Consider the following 15,403-nt stretch of genomic DNA (forward strand, 5'->3'; position numbering starts at 1 on the left):
CAAATATCACTGCTATGCTGATGATACCAAGCTCTTCCTATCCTTTCCACCTGGTGTGTCAGATATCTCCACGCGCCTTGCTGCCTGCCTGTCGGACATCTCTTCATGGATGTCTGATCACCACCTCCAACTCAACCTCTCCAAAACAGAGATTCTTTGCCTCCCAGCTGGCCTGTCCTCCTGTCACGATCTGTCGATCAAACTGAACAACTCACTCATTTCGCCTACCTCCTTGGCTAAGAGTCTGGGAGTAACAATTGATACAAGTCTGTCATTCTCTCAGCACATCGAAGCCACAACCGGTCCTGCAGATACATTCTACATAATATTCGTAGGATCTGTCCATACCTCACAACTGACTCAGCCCAACTGCTTGTCCAGACCATGGTGACTTCTCGTCTGGACTACTGCAACTCTCTCCTGTGTGGCCTTCCTGCTACTGCCATCAGACCTCTGCAGCTTTTACAGAATGCTGCTGCATGAGTTGCGTTTGATTTGCCAAAGCGTTCCCACATATCTCCTCTACTCATTTCTGTGCACTGGCTTCCTATAGCTGACCGATTCAAATTCAAAACCCTGGTTACTGTGTACAAATGCATCAATAGAACTGCTCCCAGCTATTTACAAGACTTAATCAACCGCTACACTCCAGCCAGACCCCTTCACTCGTCTACTTCTGCTTGCTTGGTGGTCCTGCGCACGAAAAGTAAAGCTCAGAGGTTCTCGGTTCTGGCTCCGTTGTGGTAAAATGACCTTCCCCTCTCACTCAGAACTGTGGAAACTCTGACTACATTCAAGAAGGGTCTGAAAACTCACTTTTTCTGGACCCACTTTGCCCAAGATCTCTCCAGCTCATTTATGGTGTAATTGTTCATGCACCATAGCTTCATGAGCATCACTAGATAAAGTCTTTAATCAGCCACTACTCCGACATTGTATTTGCTTGTTTATGTATCTTATATTAAAAAAAAAAAAAAGGGTGGGAATCAGGATTTGGTGGGGGGTGCGGTGGCGCAGTGGGTTTGACCGGGTCCTGCTCTCCGGTGGGTCTGCGGTTTGAGTCCCGCTTGGGGCCTTGTGACGGACTGGCGTCCCATCCTGGGTATGTCCTCTCCCGCTCCAGCCCTCTGCCCTGTGTTGCCGGGTTAGGCTCCGTCTCACCGCGACCCTGTATGGGACAAGCGGTTTCGGACAGCGTATGTGTGTCAGGATTTCTCTATCCTGTGTTTTATGCACCTACTTGAACGATGAACCTCGGTGCAGCAAGTGGTAGGTAACAAAGTGGGTTTACTTGAGTCACATGTCTGCAGCTATGTCTCTTTCTCTTAATGTAATGCATAAATTGTACTTTTGCTGAGATGTATGTCGCTTTGGACAAAAATGCCTGCTAAATTAATAAATATACATGTAACTCACTGACAGCATTTACAGCTCCTGTCTAGCATTCGTGAGTGTCTGTGATCTACAACACAGTAGAAAAATTTTGCATGTGTATGGAAGATATTGGTGAAAACCTTCAAGTTAAATTTGTAGAGGCATGTTTTTTCAGTCATTTAAAAGTGCTTTTAATTCAATGTAGCCTGAAGTTAATGGAAGTCATTTGGCCTATTTTTACTACAGCTATGTCAGAGACTTTTACAGAACTGTTCCAATCAATAAATCAAGGCACATCCCTTATGTAGCAAACTGAAATTAGGTATACGCTAACAAATGTTGCACATGCTGTTTGAAGTTAATAAAAAATTAACAAAGTAAAAGCCATGCAGTGGAATGTATCCCATCCACAGTGTTCTAATATTCTCAATGATTATTTTCATCATAGGATATAGCATTTACATCCCGATGCTTGTGGAATGCACAGGGCCAACAGTGTCGCCAGGCCTTGTCAATAAACAGTATGTCAAAAGTCTGCCAAGGGCTTGCCTTAAGCAGCTGCTGCACTTTGGCCTCTGGGGCACAGAATAAAATTATACCCATCGCCTGTAAATTCTGAGCAAAAGAAAACAGCCCATGTATGCTTTCTAAGTAAATCGATGTGGACCAACTGTCAGCTATTTCTTACTGTACTGAGGTTCTCAGTGCAGAAATCAGTGGATAAATGGCAGCATAACTTGGGCCCAGATAAACTTTTTTGTTATGGCTACAAATAGAAAGCAGAAGTTGCCTTTACGCTACTTCCCTTTTTCAACCAAAAAAATCAGTGAATTGACACACATGACACACCAAGCCTTACAGTTTCATGCAGTAGATAAAAGTCTGGGAATTTAAGTGAAATTACAGGTTTTTAACTGCCTTCTCACTACATTCTGGATTCATTTTCCCACCATGTTACAGCTAGTGAAGAATGTTGGTGACCTGCAGAAAGGGCCCTGGATCTCACTCAGTTGTAGGATAGCCACGCACACCCCCTCTCTCATTGACTGACCCACATTATGGGTGATTTTAGCATCACCTGTTCACCTGAACTGCATGAGAACTCTCTGGATGGATGATTTGAAATGGTTCATGCAAATATAGAAACAACACCTTTTTTTAAATGACCACAAGTCAAGCGCAAACAGTGAGATCGTGGCACAATTGCGGAGCGTGTACTATTCCACTGATTGAGTAACATTCCTAAATTTACCGCACAATTGCTATTATTTACCATTAAGTTTCCTGTTTTCAGAATACTACGACACCTTGTGAAAACCAAGAACGCCTGGACGTACACAAATGCTACAAACAAGAGTTGTGTTCAAGTCGTTTAGGTATTTGTTAAGATTATGATTAGAAATTATTTTAATTTCTATCTCGGCCTTCTGCCACCTCGGAGCCGTCCGGACACCACCAGAGACCGGTGATCATCACTGGGAGGAGTAGGACACAAGAACAAGCAGCGTGTTTCGCTCCAAATCCTCCTCAAGTTTATTGTATGTTCACAAAGATTATGTACTATTTTGCAGAACAAAGAAATAAGCTCTCATTGGTTTAGAAAGTGAGTCGGGGTCTAGGGACAAAACTATATATAAAAGGTAATGTTAAACAACAGAACACTGTGACTGGTTATACATATAGAGAGGATGCGGGGGGGGGGGGGGGGGTATGGGATATTTCAGTCGCGTCCGTTTGCCCTTGAGCATAGCCACAGACAAAGAGAGAAAAGTTAAACAGGAACTTCAACTTGCACGTACATGATTGTTAACAGGTCTGACACACAACAAAGGCACCAAGGGCAGGGAGGACAGAGAGATCGAGGTAGAGAAGAGACACGAGAGCCATTTATTTTTCACAGTATTTAATAATGAAATATTCTTAATTCAAAATTAAGAATTAAAAATTCTTAATTCTTTCACAGCTAAACAAGTCAAGACGAACCGCCCACGCTAACTTTATTTAAAAAAAAAATACGATCAACACACTATATTTTAGGCATCTCGTAAGCATAAAAATATTTAAGAAACAAAAATACTGACATATGATGCGTTGGAGAAAGGGCGCTTGTCTGACAACAGCACCACTTCCATGACGGTCACCAGTGACGAGCGAAAACTCCAATTGCTTCGTGTCGTGCGACCGCGATGACGTCATCATAACGCGACGTCGAGTGAGGCAAATGACAACCACGTGGTAAAGCCAAGGCGTCGGGACGCATTTTAAAAGAAAAATTCTAGGAATCGTAACGCTTCTAGGCATTTCGTTTGTATTTTGAGGATGAATAGTGTCGGAGAGGGCTGCACGGAGCTGAAAAGGGAATATGATCAATGCTTCAATCGATGGTTCGCGGAAAAATTCTTAAAAGGTGACCGAAGCGGCGACCCATGTACGGAGATGTTCAAGAAGTATCAGCTGTGCGTTCAGGTGAACGTCCCTAACTGACCATTCGTACATATTGTTTTTTGTTTGTATATACGGCTTTATTATTCATGATATACGTAGCCGTATTTTCTTTGTTGACCTTTACTTCCGTTTATGTACCCTTTCATATTCCACATTCCTTCTGCGATCATGTGAAATCATGTGGCGTTTTCTCTGTCCACACAGAAAGCCATTAAAGACAAAGACATCCCCATTGACGGGGTGGAATTCATGGGACCTAACAAAGAGAAGCCAGAAAGCTGAAGGGGGGTGGAAGGTCACGCCGGAGCGGCGCACCTCGGTCACGTGGGCAGCGCGTGGGAGGAGCGACTCTGTAGCCGTCGTTCTCCAGTCCTCGAGGACGCCAAAGAGACTAAAAGATCTGATACTTTCTCCCAATTTTTTTTTTTTTTCTTTTTTCTAAAAAAGTGTCACCTGCAAAATGGAGATGGTTTGGCTGTTGTCTTTACCGCCGAGGTTTCATCATGAGCTGTACAGTAGAGCACAGGCCGGCGTACATCTGTCCCCCGATATTCAAGCAAACCAAATGCGAGCCCCCACCACAAATATTTGGTCATGTTTTCTTGTCCCCCCCCCCCCAACATGACAAGTTGTTAGGCCGCTGGAGAGGAGGACGTCATCTACAAGACCTAAACCTTGGGGCGGACAGTGCGAGATTCCTCGGGACAAGTGACCTCAATCCTTGAATGTAATGATCTCTACAGTGGTGGAAGAAGCGCGTTTATGAACGTTATGCCTGTTGTCTGTGTCCATCTTTAATGTCTTCCGCTTATTTTATCTTCGTACAGACTGGGTACGTGCGACTGGGTGGACTGTGTTAAAAGAAAGGTTCACTTGTTAACATTTGGGTCCTGTATGACATAAATGTTTTGATGCCGAATGGATTTCTGTGAAGCCTTGGAATGGCTTATTAAACATCGTTTTTAAATACGAGAGATGGAGATTAAATCTGAAGCAGTAAAACAGGCTAAAGGGTCATAAAGACCCCCCCCAGATAATAGTTTTACTGTGTTAAATTTGATTTGTATTTATCTATTAATGGTGTTCTGTTGTTAATTAATGATTAATTTGACTTCTTTGTGTGCAGCACCTGAATGTCACCCAAACACATTCAGCAATAAATATTAGATTATCTCTCAAAAGCTTTACCTCCACAAGAAATAACCTCTGCGAATAACTGCAGTAGGGTGCAGGGTCGTGGTGGTCTGGCGCTTATCCTAGAAACGGTGCACACGGAATAGGACAGCGGTACTGAAGGGCAACAACATACACGGAGAATATAAATTTCAAATCACCGTTTGACCCAAACACGTTTAGATTTCAGTGAAAACACAGATGAATTTGGCACACGAACAGCTGGATTCAAACCCATGTCCAAACTAAGGTCAGAACCTACAAGGCACCAACACCTGCCACTGAGCAGTATATCAAACAGTGTGTGAATCCATCAATGCTATATTGTTATGTGTCTTATTGTTGCCAGAAGGGAGTTACTCTTTCATTAGCTGGTGGTGTAGAGGCTAAGGCTGCTGTTTCTGGACCCAAAGGTTGTAAGTTTGAATCCCACCTCTAGCATCAGTGTCTCTGAGTAAGATACTTATCCTCAAGGCTTGAGTAAAATTACCTTGCCGGCATATAAATGGATAAATAATTATAAGTAACTCAACATTATAGGTCACTTTGGAGAAAAGCATCAGATGCGTTTAAATTACATTTCAGCTCATGCTCTAAAACTGGGTTCTTATTTGTTCCCAAACCCGAGTTCACGTCAGTTGCTACCTGAAAATGTTCGGTCCGCACCTCAACTAGCCCATCATGTCCTTAAAAACGACCTTTTTATAAGTACTAAAAGCTTCCGCCCGAACAGGGACTTGAACCCTGGACCCTCAGATTAAAAGTCTGATGCTCTACCGACTGAGCTATCCGGGCTCGTGCTGCAACTTCCCTTTGCGTTGCTACTTCCCTTAAAGCGCGGGAACTCATAGCGCTGAAGGCAAAGTGCGCTTCTCATTTTAGGAGCGAAAGTGTATAAGACCAGTTTTTCATTAAAACAAAACAGTACAAAGCGCAGAAACAACACAGAAAATTGTGTGGAAATAAGGAAAAAAAACAGCGAGGGGGATACAAATACAGAATGAGATGAAATTTAGATGAAAACACTGACTGACGCTTCCTTCACACAGACTGGAGAGTAAGAGTTTTAACTGCTCCTTTTTGACAGCTTTTAAGTTAAACGCTCGAGTTCTGAACTGTGTGCGAAATCGGTACGAAACTCGCCAGCGGCTCCACCCGCGGAGCTCCGCCAAAACCCGCCTGAACAACGTCCTCCTGCCCGGAGCTCGGGTTGGGGCTCCCGGCGTCTGTGTGACTGACGGGCGGAGTCTCCATTTACTGCCCCCACAACTCTTTCGATCATTTCGCAAAAAATAAAAATACACCGTTAGCACAAGTCGAAATGAATAGTTGCTGGTGGTACGGAATCAGCCACCGTCAGTACGAGCACCTATAGTATTATTCTTGTATAAAATATTAAAATAAACATATACAATGAATAAATTATGATCTACACAGCTGATTCTACTTACCTACTTGGGCTGCATTTATTTTTACACCTGCACTACTCGTGTGTTCCTACTACGCACATGATTTCCTCTAAAGAAATATGTCATGTGTGTGGAATTGGTCTTACACACCTATTATGTTAGATGAGAAACACTGATTCCAAATAAAAAATTCCCTGGTAAAAACTAAGGGACACAAGGGGTTCACATTCCTTCAAGTAGCACTATGTACTGACACATCTTATATTTATTTAGCAGACACTTTTCTCCAAAACGACTTTCAGCGAACTCTATGTAGTGTTATCAGCCCACACACCTTATTCACCGTGGTGACTTACACTACTTACACTGGGTTACTCATCCATACATCAGTGGAACACACACGCTCTCTCTGTCACTCACACACTATGCGGAACCTGAACAGCATGTCTTTGGACTGTGGGAGGAAACCAGAGCACCTGGAGGAAACCCATATATACACAGGGAGAACATGCAAACTCCACACAGACTGAGCAGTGATCGAACCCATGTCCTCTCGCACCACCCAGGCACTCAGAGAGCAGCGCTACTCGCTGTGTCATTGTCCTTTGTAAAATATGTTTCAGTGTAGCAATGGTTTAGAAAGAACTGAAGTGCTTCGGAAGGAGGGAGACTATTTAAATCAAGGGGAACCTCTCAGTTCCTGTTGGCCGCAGACACTCTGCCATTTGAAGCTCCCAGTCTGCAGTCCTTCAGGCCTTTGCTTACCATGGCACTTGGGGTTGGTTTCAACTTAGCTCCCTTGTCACTCAACCGCCTTTCCCTAAAATGTCTCTCAAAACTGAGTATACCTGGGTAATATATGTATGGGGCAAACTGGACAGAAGGGTGAAAGGAAGGCCACCCACAAGTGCTCCACATCTCTTCTTATTAACCAGATGCCTCATGGAAGAGTTTCTGGCAATTGTACTCAAACTTTTGACTGGTACCACCACCACTTTTAATAGTTCTGCTTTATCGCTTTAATAATCTTGCACATTACTAACATTTAACAGAGTGGAAGTAGTCATTTATTAGAAAAAGCTTTTAAGAATCTACTCACACAATACCACTTCCTGTCCTCAGAATGCAAACCAGTTCTTTAGAGGCTAAATATTTAGCAGAGAATTTACTCTACCCATTTACTCAGCAAATATGAACTATCTAAAAACTCTGTCACGTGGTGTATGTTTTGTAAACTGAGATTAGTTCTACTGCTACAGTAATTGGTACATGTAAAAAAAAATTAACACGTGTATATATACTGTTTTGCACATATAAACCATAACATCTTATCACAGTGGAGGGCCATCATGTTGGATACAGGTAATACCCAAAATGACAATTTTCAGCAGTCCTGTCCATGGAGTTCATCACAGTGAGGAGTTAAAGTGATTACATTTATAAGGGGAAGAAAAAAAAACTATAGATCATAAACAACCAACTTCAGAAGGAGAGATTTTTTGCCACTTTTATTTAAAACAAAAGAAAAAAAAAAAAAAAAAAAAAGAAAAAAAAAATCACAGAAAGACATTTTAGATGGAAGATGACCACTGGAAAACAGGTCACTCCAGAAAGGACTAGAACCCTAGATTCCACAACACAACCAGGCCTCAGAAACATGTTTACAAAAAGAAAAAAAAATTAAATTAAAAAGGGATTGTTAATGAGAAATTTATTTTCACGCTGTGCGGTGTATTCTAATCCGGCTGATTAAAACTGCATCGTCACATACGTGTACGCGCATGCATACGCAAACCCAGTCTTTGACTCTCCAACAACCTGCTGAGGCATTTAAACAACAACAGAAAGAAGGGAGCGGGGGGAAAAAATAAAAAATCTAGAATCTGAAGCCTCAACTGGTCGCCAAAGTTGTCTTGCTGCGATGACACGCTGAAGATGCAGATTTCTGGGGACAGTCCTGATTGTGGAATGTAAGTAAAACACAGGTGGGAACAGGAGGGGAAAAAATGGATTGTGGGAAACAAAAAACCTCCAAACATCTACTGGATCCAATCTCAGAGTTTACCGGTAGTGGCGTGGGGGTGGGCTGTGATGCTGCATGGGAAGGCGACGTGGAGGAGGGCTATGATGGGACAACGAGTGTCGACGGGGAGGCGGGGACTGGTAGCGGGGTGGCGGGGAGCCCCTGCTTTGGTAGGGGGGCGAATACCGTCCCCTGGACCTGGAACGGGATCGCGAACGACCCCAGCTGGAACCCCTCTCCTCATGGACTCGAATGAAGGCAGTCTCTCCCTGCAGGACAGCATAACCAAACATTGGGTTTTCAGTCTCACACCAGTTGCCCAATCAGCATGACCCTGCACAATCTTTAAACTGATTTCAGCACTGTGAATTGAGATAAAAAAATAAATGCCAAAAACAGTTATTACACTATACAGTTTTGGTACAGTTTTGCTTTAAGAGAAAGCAATTTTACTATTAACTGCCATGGCCAATAACTGAAAACTGAAACACCACAGAAGACTAAGCAACCAGCTGCAGGTGTGCTCTGTATTAGTTTTACAGTACGGAGCTGCATACCAGTTGTCAGCTGGAGCATCAATTTTGTGTCCTCCAAAAATATTCTTGCTTCTATAGCCCCGTATCACTTAATAAGGATGGTTATTATTGAAAAGATAAACAAAGTTGACTGTCCCCCTCTTTATTCCTTTTAATCCAATGAGAAAAATTCTGTTTTTGAGTACACTTACACATTTGACAAGGAAATGCATTTTACTACCATAAACCACACAAGAAGGTTCCTCTACAAATACCATTGTGGTTAAATTTTCTGGTATCCAAGCAATTTTAACCATATGTGTTAAAGAAACAGGGGAAAAAAAATGTAGCAGCTTTGCTGACAGCTTGAAACTAAAACAGATTAATGGAAAAAAAATTAAGTTTAGCATTTTTATTCTGGCAAGGCACGGACAAATCTATTGGCACAAAAGATGCCAACGCTCTCTGTCACTGTGTGAAGAGCGCGCTATAAAAATTTAACTGAATTATAACAACTTTTCAACATCTGTTGAAAGTATCAGTTTATTTTATCTTCTCACTGACAATTCTCCACTCTTCAGTTATTTTGAAATTCTGAATTAAGTTGGAGACTGTACTCCAAAATGCCTTGATAATGGAGACATGTACAGGATTCCCACAGGATTATGGAACTTCCACTATATATGACAGCAAGGAAATATTTTCCTCTAACGCCTCATTTTGTCAACTGTGGTCTTTACGGCATCATTGCTAACTTACATTTAGTCACTCAGGGCACTTTGAGCAAAATACACATATGTGGTCAGTACACATATACATGGTTTGTCAAGTATTTCAGTGCTTTTCACCCATCATACCTGGCGAAAGAAGCCTGCTAGTGACCTAACCGCATCAAAGATGCAAAGGAAAAGCATTTGCTTGGATATGAACTTCAAGTCTTAAAGCAGCTGGAAGCTAGTGAGAGTCAAGATGGTGTGAGTCCTTCTTTAAAATGGGCAATATACATAAGAACAATTACAAACATATAGGCAAAAGGTTCTGCAACTACAACCTTGAAACTGTCAGTAAATTATTTTCACCTAATAAAACATGTTATAATGACCCCTTTCGGTGTTGTTCCGGTTAACACTCCGTGTTCCTAGTATGTAAGTTTAGCGATAACTGGAGTATTACTGCATTAATTTACAAATGTTCTAATGGGCCATATTTTGTGAAATCACAAGCTGCACTGGACACCACTGTCATCACCCCTGCTAAACGTATCTGTATGTATTTGCAGTTTCTTGGCATACTGGTGTCTCAATGTTGCTGTGACCCAGTTTATTTCCATTGCTAATAATGAAAAGGGGGAAGAAAAAAAAAAAAAAAAAAACGTAGTTCACCGCACAAGTATTACCTTGCATGTCAACTGCTGTCAGGGCATTAGCAACTAAAAAAAAAATAACCTATAACCCAGTTGCCAATCCAAGTTTCATGAGCATCCTGCTGTTGCACCGGAGAGAAGTTAACCCAAACTGGAACATAAAATCGAAGGAACTTCCTGTCTGCTCTTCTAGTCTTAACAGTGAAGCCTCTCAAGGTGATACGGAACTCTGTGTCCCTAGTTGTGTTCGACCTGGCAACACACTCCCATATATCTCCCTCCTTATTTCTGTCCATTGGTTTCCTCTGGCTGCCTCTATCAAGATCAAGACTTTTAACCATGTTGCTGGCTGTAACCAAAAATCTGCATCCTGATTTCTACAGGGCCTGATTACTCCCAACTCCTCAGCAAAACTGCTGTGCTGGTCCACCTCTGGCTGCTTTGGCAGCTCAGTGCTTGAGAGCTCCTGAATCAAAAGCCTAAAGGTTCTCAGTTTTGTTTCTTGTGTGATGGAATGTGTGCTCTTTCTCCCTCAGAAATGCTGAATCCCTTTCAGTACAGAATGTCGAAAAGTATCTCTTGTGGACAGACTTCTGTCATTACCTAACTGCTGTATAAACTTGCATGACAACTCACACTTTAACTCCTCTCAATTTTACAGGAAAATAATCATGCCTGCAATAATGATGGCACTTAATTTGGTGGATAAGAAACCAAATTATAATTCTGTCGCTTAACTGACACGTACATGAAGCAACAGTATCCGATATACTGATAAAGTTCTGTATTTTTCCCTGAAGCAGTTCAGAGTGATTTCCTTTCCGGAGGTAGTACAGCAGTAGTGCTGTTTACAGCTGCAACCTTCAGCTTTCAATCCATGTCCATAACTACAACACTACCAGGTGCCTCGATATAAAATTATGCAAAATACCATGGAGGATGTTGATACCTGGTGTGATCGAAACTCTGTCCTGTCCAAACGGCGCAATGCATACTCCATGTCCTCTCTCCGGAGGAACTCCACCACACCTTCACCATCACGCTGGACATCAGCAAAGCACACATCCCCTGCTTCTCTCATGTGGTCCTTCAGGTCCTGCCAGCTGCCTGTTGGAGGGAGGCCTGGCAAGAGAAGAAACTGATTCAATGCCACAATGCAGGAAAACCTGGTAACCATAGTGTTACATGCTATTTTTGATCTAACTGATCTCTTCTTGAGGCTTCCTTAAGCTTTGACTGTCACATCCATCATTAGATTCAAATTAGGTGCTTTAACAAAAAAACTTTAAAAAACAGACTAGGCTTTAGACACCAGTCTTCTACTTGAAAGGCATGTGTTTTTCTTTAAACCCAAGACATCACATTACTTTTCACTAATTCCAAAGATTTCAAAAAGGAGAATAAAGTTCTCACATGCCAAGACTTATCAAATCCAACAGTTAATACCCAGCATTAAGTTATACATAAACCTGGGAAACACCGAGCTCTACTACTGCTTGAGGGGACACAAATGTGACAGTACATCTGCTGTGCTAATTTGACAATTACATTTTTCAAGTTTCAGCACATCTATGCAAATGTCAGGTATGAAAACACTTAAGGGCATTGTAATCATGACAATGTAGCTGTGTAAACCTCAAACTGGGCTAAAAATAGGTATTTTGATAGCCACAGAACTGCTGCTAAGTTATTCAGCCTAGAGTTTTAAGAAAACATTATTCAAAACAATAAGTACTGCATACAGAGGCCTGTTATTCACATTTATAACCTTTACCTACCGGTCACTATGACTCGGAACTCAGACCGTCGAGTTGGAGGCCCAAAACGCCCCCGTGGGCCCCCTCCCATGGGGCCAGTGAATTTGGAAGCAGAGGAGCGTGGGTACTCTACACGAAGCTTGCAGTCTCCAAAGCCATACCCGTTCCTCCCATATACTGCATCCTCTGCATCTCTGAAGTGCAATAAAAACATTCATATTGACATGGAAAGCAAGGTATGAAACTTCAGACAAATACACTGGCACAAGCACCTTGGTTTAGTCAGCTTCTAATATATATGCAATCCACAGTACTTATTTCAGATTTCAAGTTGATTCATATGTAAAAACTACAGTGTGCAGAAGTGCATCTGCACCCCATTAACAGCTTCAGCGAGTTTATACAGTTCAGTCAAATTACGAGAAGCCGCAACACAAGCGGCACCATATCAACGTGATCTCGTCTGTTAACATGACCCTTATTGTCACCATGCAAACTTTCCCACCAACCTTGGATCTTCAAAGCGGACAAAGGCAAAGGGTATTGTACCCCGGTTGTTTTTTAGTTCAATTTCCCGGATTTTGCCATATTTATAAAAGAGATCCTCAATGTCACGTTCCTGCACATCGGTTGGAAGGTTTCCTACGTAGATCCTTCCATCAGCCATGGCACTTTTGGGGCTGGCCCTGAAAATAAAAGAACAATATTAAGGACCTGTTGAAATGCACCAACTTCTATGCAAATTTCTCTCTCTCTCAGATGTTTAAGCAAAAGCACCAAATTTGGTTCCGTGCAGTTTTTACTTGAGCAAAATCTGGCTGAATACAGCAGGAAAACTGCACTTGTGCAAGCAAGTGGGTATCCTTCTGAAATAACATCTCCGGGGAATTAAAGTAATAATAAAAACTGTGGGCAAACAAAAGCTGAATGAATACATCAATCCAGCCAATCTGTAAGCTAAATCTGCAAACCAACCTTGCTTGTTTACACTTAACTAAACCAAAAACATGCCCTTTTTAAGCTCATAACTAACGGCACGATTACTTTCAGGAACGCACGTGTATAAACCTCACAAATGTACAGAATCGCCGGTTGGAACATGATGCTGTAAAAAAAGAAAAGAAAAAGAAAAAAAAAGGTATTTCCTTCTTTCAGTTTCCCTCAGGTCTGACGCGTTGGTGCGATGAGTACAGTTTCTACTATGACTTCTTAAAAATAAATGTCTGAAGTCTCAAACTAAGCAAAGTTTCTTACACACGCAAACTATTTTAAAATAATTTAAATATGAAAAAGGTGTTGCAACGTGTGCACTTCAGTTCAGTCAGCGGGAATGCTGTCAAACAAGAAGGGTCTGAAGAGAGCAAGTCGCTAAGCTAAGGCTTGGTGCCCGCAGAGCTCGCGCCGCGGTGCTTTCGCGAGCTCCGCAGTGGTCGCGTGCCGCAGTTTCCGTCTATTCCTCGCATTCTCCGGCGCCCGGCACTCTAGTTAACAGGAAATGAACCCATGATGCCATGGCGGGACTCAGACCTAAACGAAACGAGGCCACACACATCGCTAACACTAACACACACACACACACAGCTAGTACTAGTAGTAGTAGCTGGATAGCTTATCTAAACCAGAGTCATATTACACTATCCCCCGAAGTGAGCAAGCCTCGTCTCCATCACTTAAAAATAAATAACATAAAATTTATTAAAAAAAAAAAAATATATAATATATATATATCGCTCTGACTCGGGCTGTAGTAGCTAGAGCTGCTAACGACACCGAGCTTCTTTGTTGGTCCTTGCTAAACAGTTAGCTACTGCAGCTAACCTTATCTAGAGACCGGAACCAGTGCAAGAGCAAAAGGAGGCAGAACAGGCCGAGTGAAGAAAACCATTCCTTAGTCGCGACATGCATTCGCCTACTACTTTCGCCTAAATGGATTATTTTACACACACCTTAACGAAGGTTGCGGATGTGTTCAAGACCCGTCTCAGGCCGCCTGCTTGGCTTCCCCGGAACAGGAAGTAGTCGTTCTACCGTTTTACCCGACCGAACGCAGGGAGGTCGAGTTAGCGGGCTGCTTTCCATTTTGTTTCGCGGGAAACGATAATTATTTCGTCATATTACACTACAGTGAATTTCTTTACTTGCATAAAAATACATCAGTTATTATATAAAGAAGAAACACATTAGTCTTTCAGTAAACAACAAGCCTCGACGTTGAAATTTGGTACGAGTGGGGGAGATGGGCGGTGCAGTTTGTGTGACGTCATATGACCACGCCCACTTAATAATTTTAATTAATTTAACATATTTTGCAGCATAGGAAGGTTAAAGGTTAAAAGGTTCTCGGGAGTCACAATGCAGGCAGCCTTATTTATTACCTTCATGACCCTTTCCTAGTGTACATATGTGTATATAAATGAGGGATTTCAGATACAATGGCCATGCACTGGTTTATGATTTTTGATGGCTTATTTTGGCTATACAGTAGATACTACTTGGTATTTTTCTTAGCCCTTTTCTTATAACATGCAATACTTTAACACAGTACATTCTGAATGTTTTAATACAATAAGCAAGTAGTTTAGAGCAGTATCAAGTAGACCCAGATTGGACTCCCATGGTTCACTGTAGTACCCTGGGTCAAAGTACACACAAAATGTTGACAACTGCTTGTTCCAAGTGGAGTCATGGCAAACCAGAGCCTAACCTGGCAACACAGGGCACAAGGCCAGAGAGGGAGGGGACACATGCTGCACAGAACAGCAGTCTGCTGCAAGGTACCCCAAGCAGGATTTGAACCCCAGACCCACCCCACAGCAAGCCCTGGCTAAACCTGCTGCACCCCCATACCTCCCTAGGTCAGTGTACTTACTCTAAATTGATCAAGTAAAAAAGATCCAGGTCTATAACTTGGTAAATAGTTGTAAGTTTCTTAGCACAAAACCCTCACATTGTAAGTTGCTTTGTGGAAAAGCATCTGGTAAATTAATGAATAATAATACTTTAATAATATATAAGCCAGGATAAAAATGCTGTGCCACAAATTGAGCTTTATTCTCACAATCTAAATTCTTTTTCACAGTTCTTTCTTTAGCAAAATACAGTACAGTACATTTACATTACATTTACACTTTTTTATTTAGCAGACACTTTTCTGCAAAGCAACTTCCAATGAACTCTATGTAGTGTCTTTAGCCCGCACACCTTATTCACCACGGTGACTTACACTCCTAGATACACTACTTACAGTACTGCCTGCCTTTTTATTTTCATTAGTAAGAAAGAAAGATTAATGGTTTTGGATGGGTGAACCGCAGTTTGATTTTCTATGCATGTTTTACAGTTGT

The 15,403-nt window shown here is 42.0% G+C and overlaps 2 protein-coding genes and 1 non-coding gene across 3 annotated transcripts; 1 reads left to right on the forward strand and 2 right to left on the reverse strand.

Moving 5' to 3' along the window:
* The first annotated feature begins 3,581 nt into the window (after positions 1-3,581).
* On the forward strand, positions 3,582-4,959 carry triap1 (TP53 regulated inhibitor of apoptosis 1). The gene is made up of 2 exons (XM_018751413.2): positions 3,582-3,840; positions 4,024-4,959. The coding sequence occupies exons 1-2, from the start codon at positions 3,694-3,696 to the stop codon at positions 4,099-4,101; spliced, it is 225 nt and encodes a 74-aa protein (XP_018606929.1). The 5' UTR covers positions 3,582-3,693; the 3' UTR covers positions 4,102-4,959.
* A 755-nt stretch (positions 4,960-5,714) lies between these two features.
* On the reverse strand, positions 5,715-5,787 carry trnak-uuu (transfer RNA lysine (anticodon UUU)). The gene has a single exon. It is a non-coding gene; the product is annotated as a tRNA-Lys (tRNA).
* A 1,839-nt stretch (positions 5,788-7,626) lies between these two features.
* Positions 7,627-14,146, reverse strand: srsf9 (serine and arginine rich splicing factor 9). Its single transcript, XM_018750405.2, has 5 exons — positions 14,006-14,146; positions 12,569-12,745; positions 12,081-12,253; positions 11,252-11,424; positions 7,627-8,693 (listed from the first exon to the last, which is right to left on the reverse strand). Exons 2-5 carry the CDS (start codon positions 12,724-12,726, stop codon positions 8,463-8,465), a joined length of 735 nt encoding a protein of 244 aa, XP_018605921.1. The 5' UTR covers positions 12,727-12,745; positions 14,006-14,146; the 3' UTR covers positions 7,627-8,462.
* Positions 14,147-15,403: the final 1,257 nt, after the last annotated feature.

This window comes from Scleropages formosus, chromosome 6, assembly GCF_900964775.1.
Source record: "Scleropages formosus chromosome 6, fSclFor1.1, whole genome shotgun sequence".
NCBI classification, from domain to species: domain Eukaryota; kingdom Metazoa; phylum Chordata; class Actinopteri; order Osteoglossiformes; family Osteoglossidae; genus Scleropages; species Scleropages formosus.

Coding starts and splice junctions, on each gene's coding strand:
- srsf9 (XM_018750405.2), bottom strand. CDS start 12,726: ATGGCTGATGGAAGGATCTACGTAGGAAACCTTCCAACCGATGTGCAG. Junction 11,425..12,080: donor GTTCCGAGTCATAGTGACCG/GTAGGTAAAGGT, acceptor TTCTCTTGCCAG/GCCTCCCTCCAACAGGCAGC. Junction 8,694..11,251: donor CAGAGTTTCGATCACACCAG/GTATCAACATCC, acceptor GCTGTCCTGCAG/GGAGAGACTGCCTTCATTCG.
- triap1 (XM_018751413.2), top strand. CDS start 3,694: ATGAATAGTGTCGGAGAGGGCTGCACGGAGCTGAAAAGGGAATATGAT. Junction 3,841..4,023: donor AGTATCAGCTGTGCGTTCAG/GTGAACGTCCCT, acceptor CTGTCCACACAG/AAAGCCATTAAAGACAAAGA.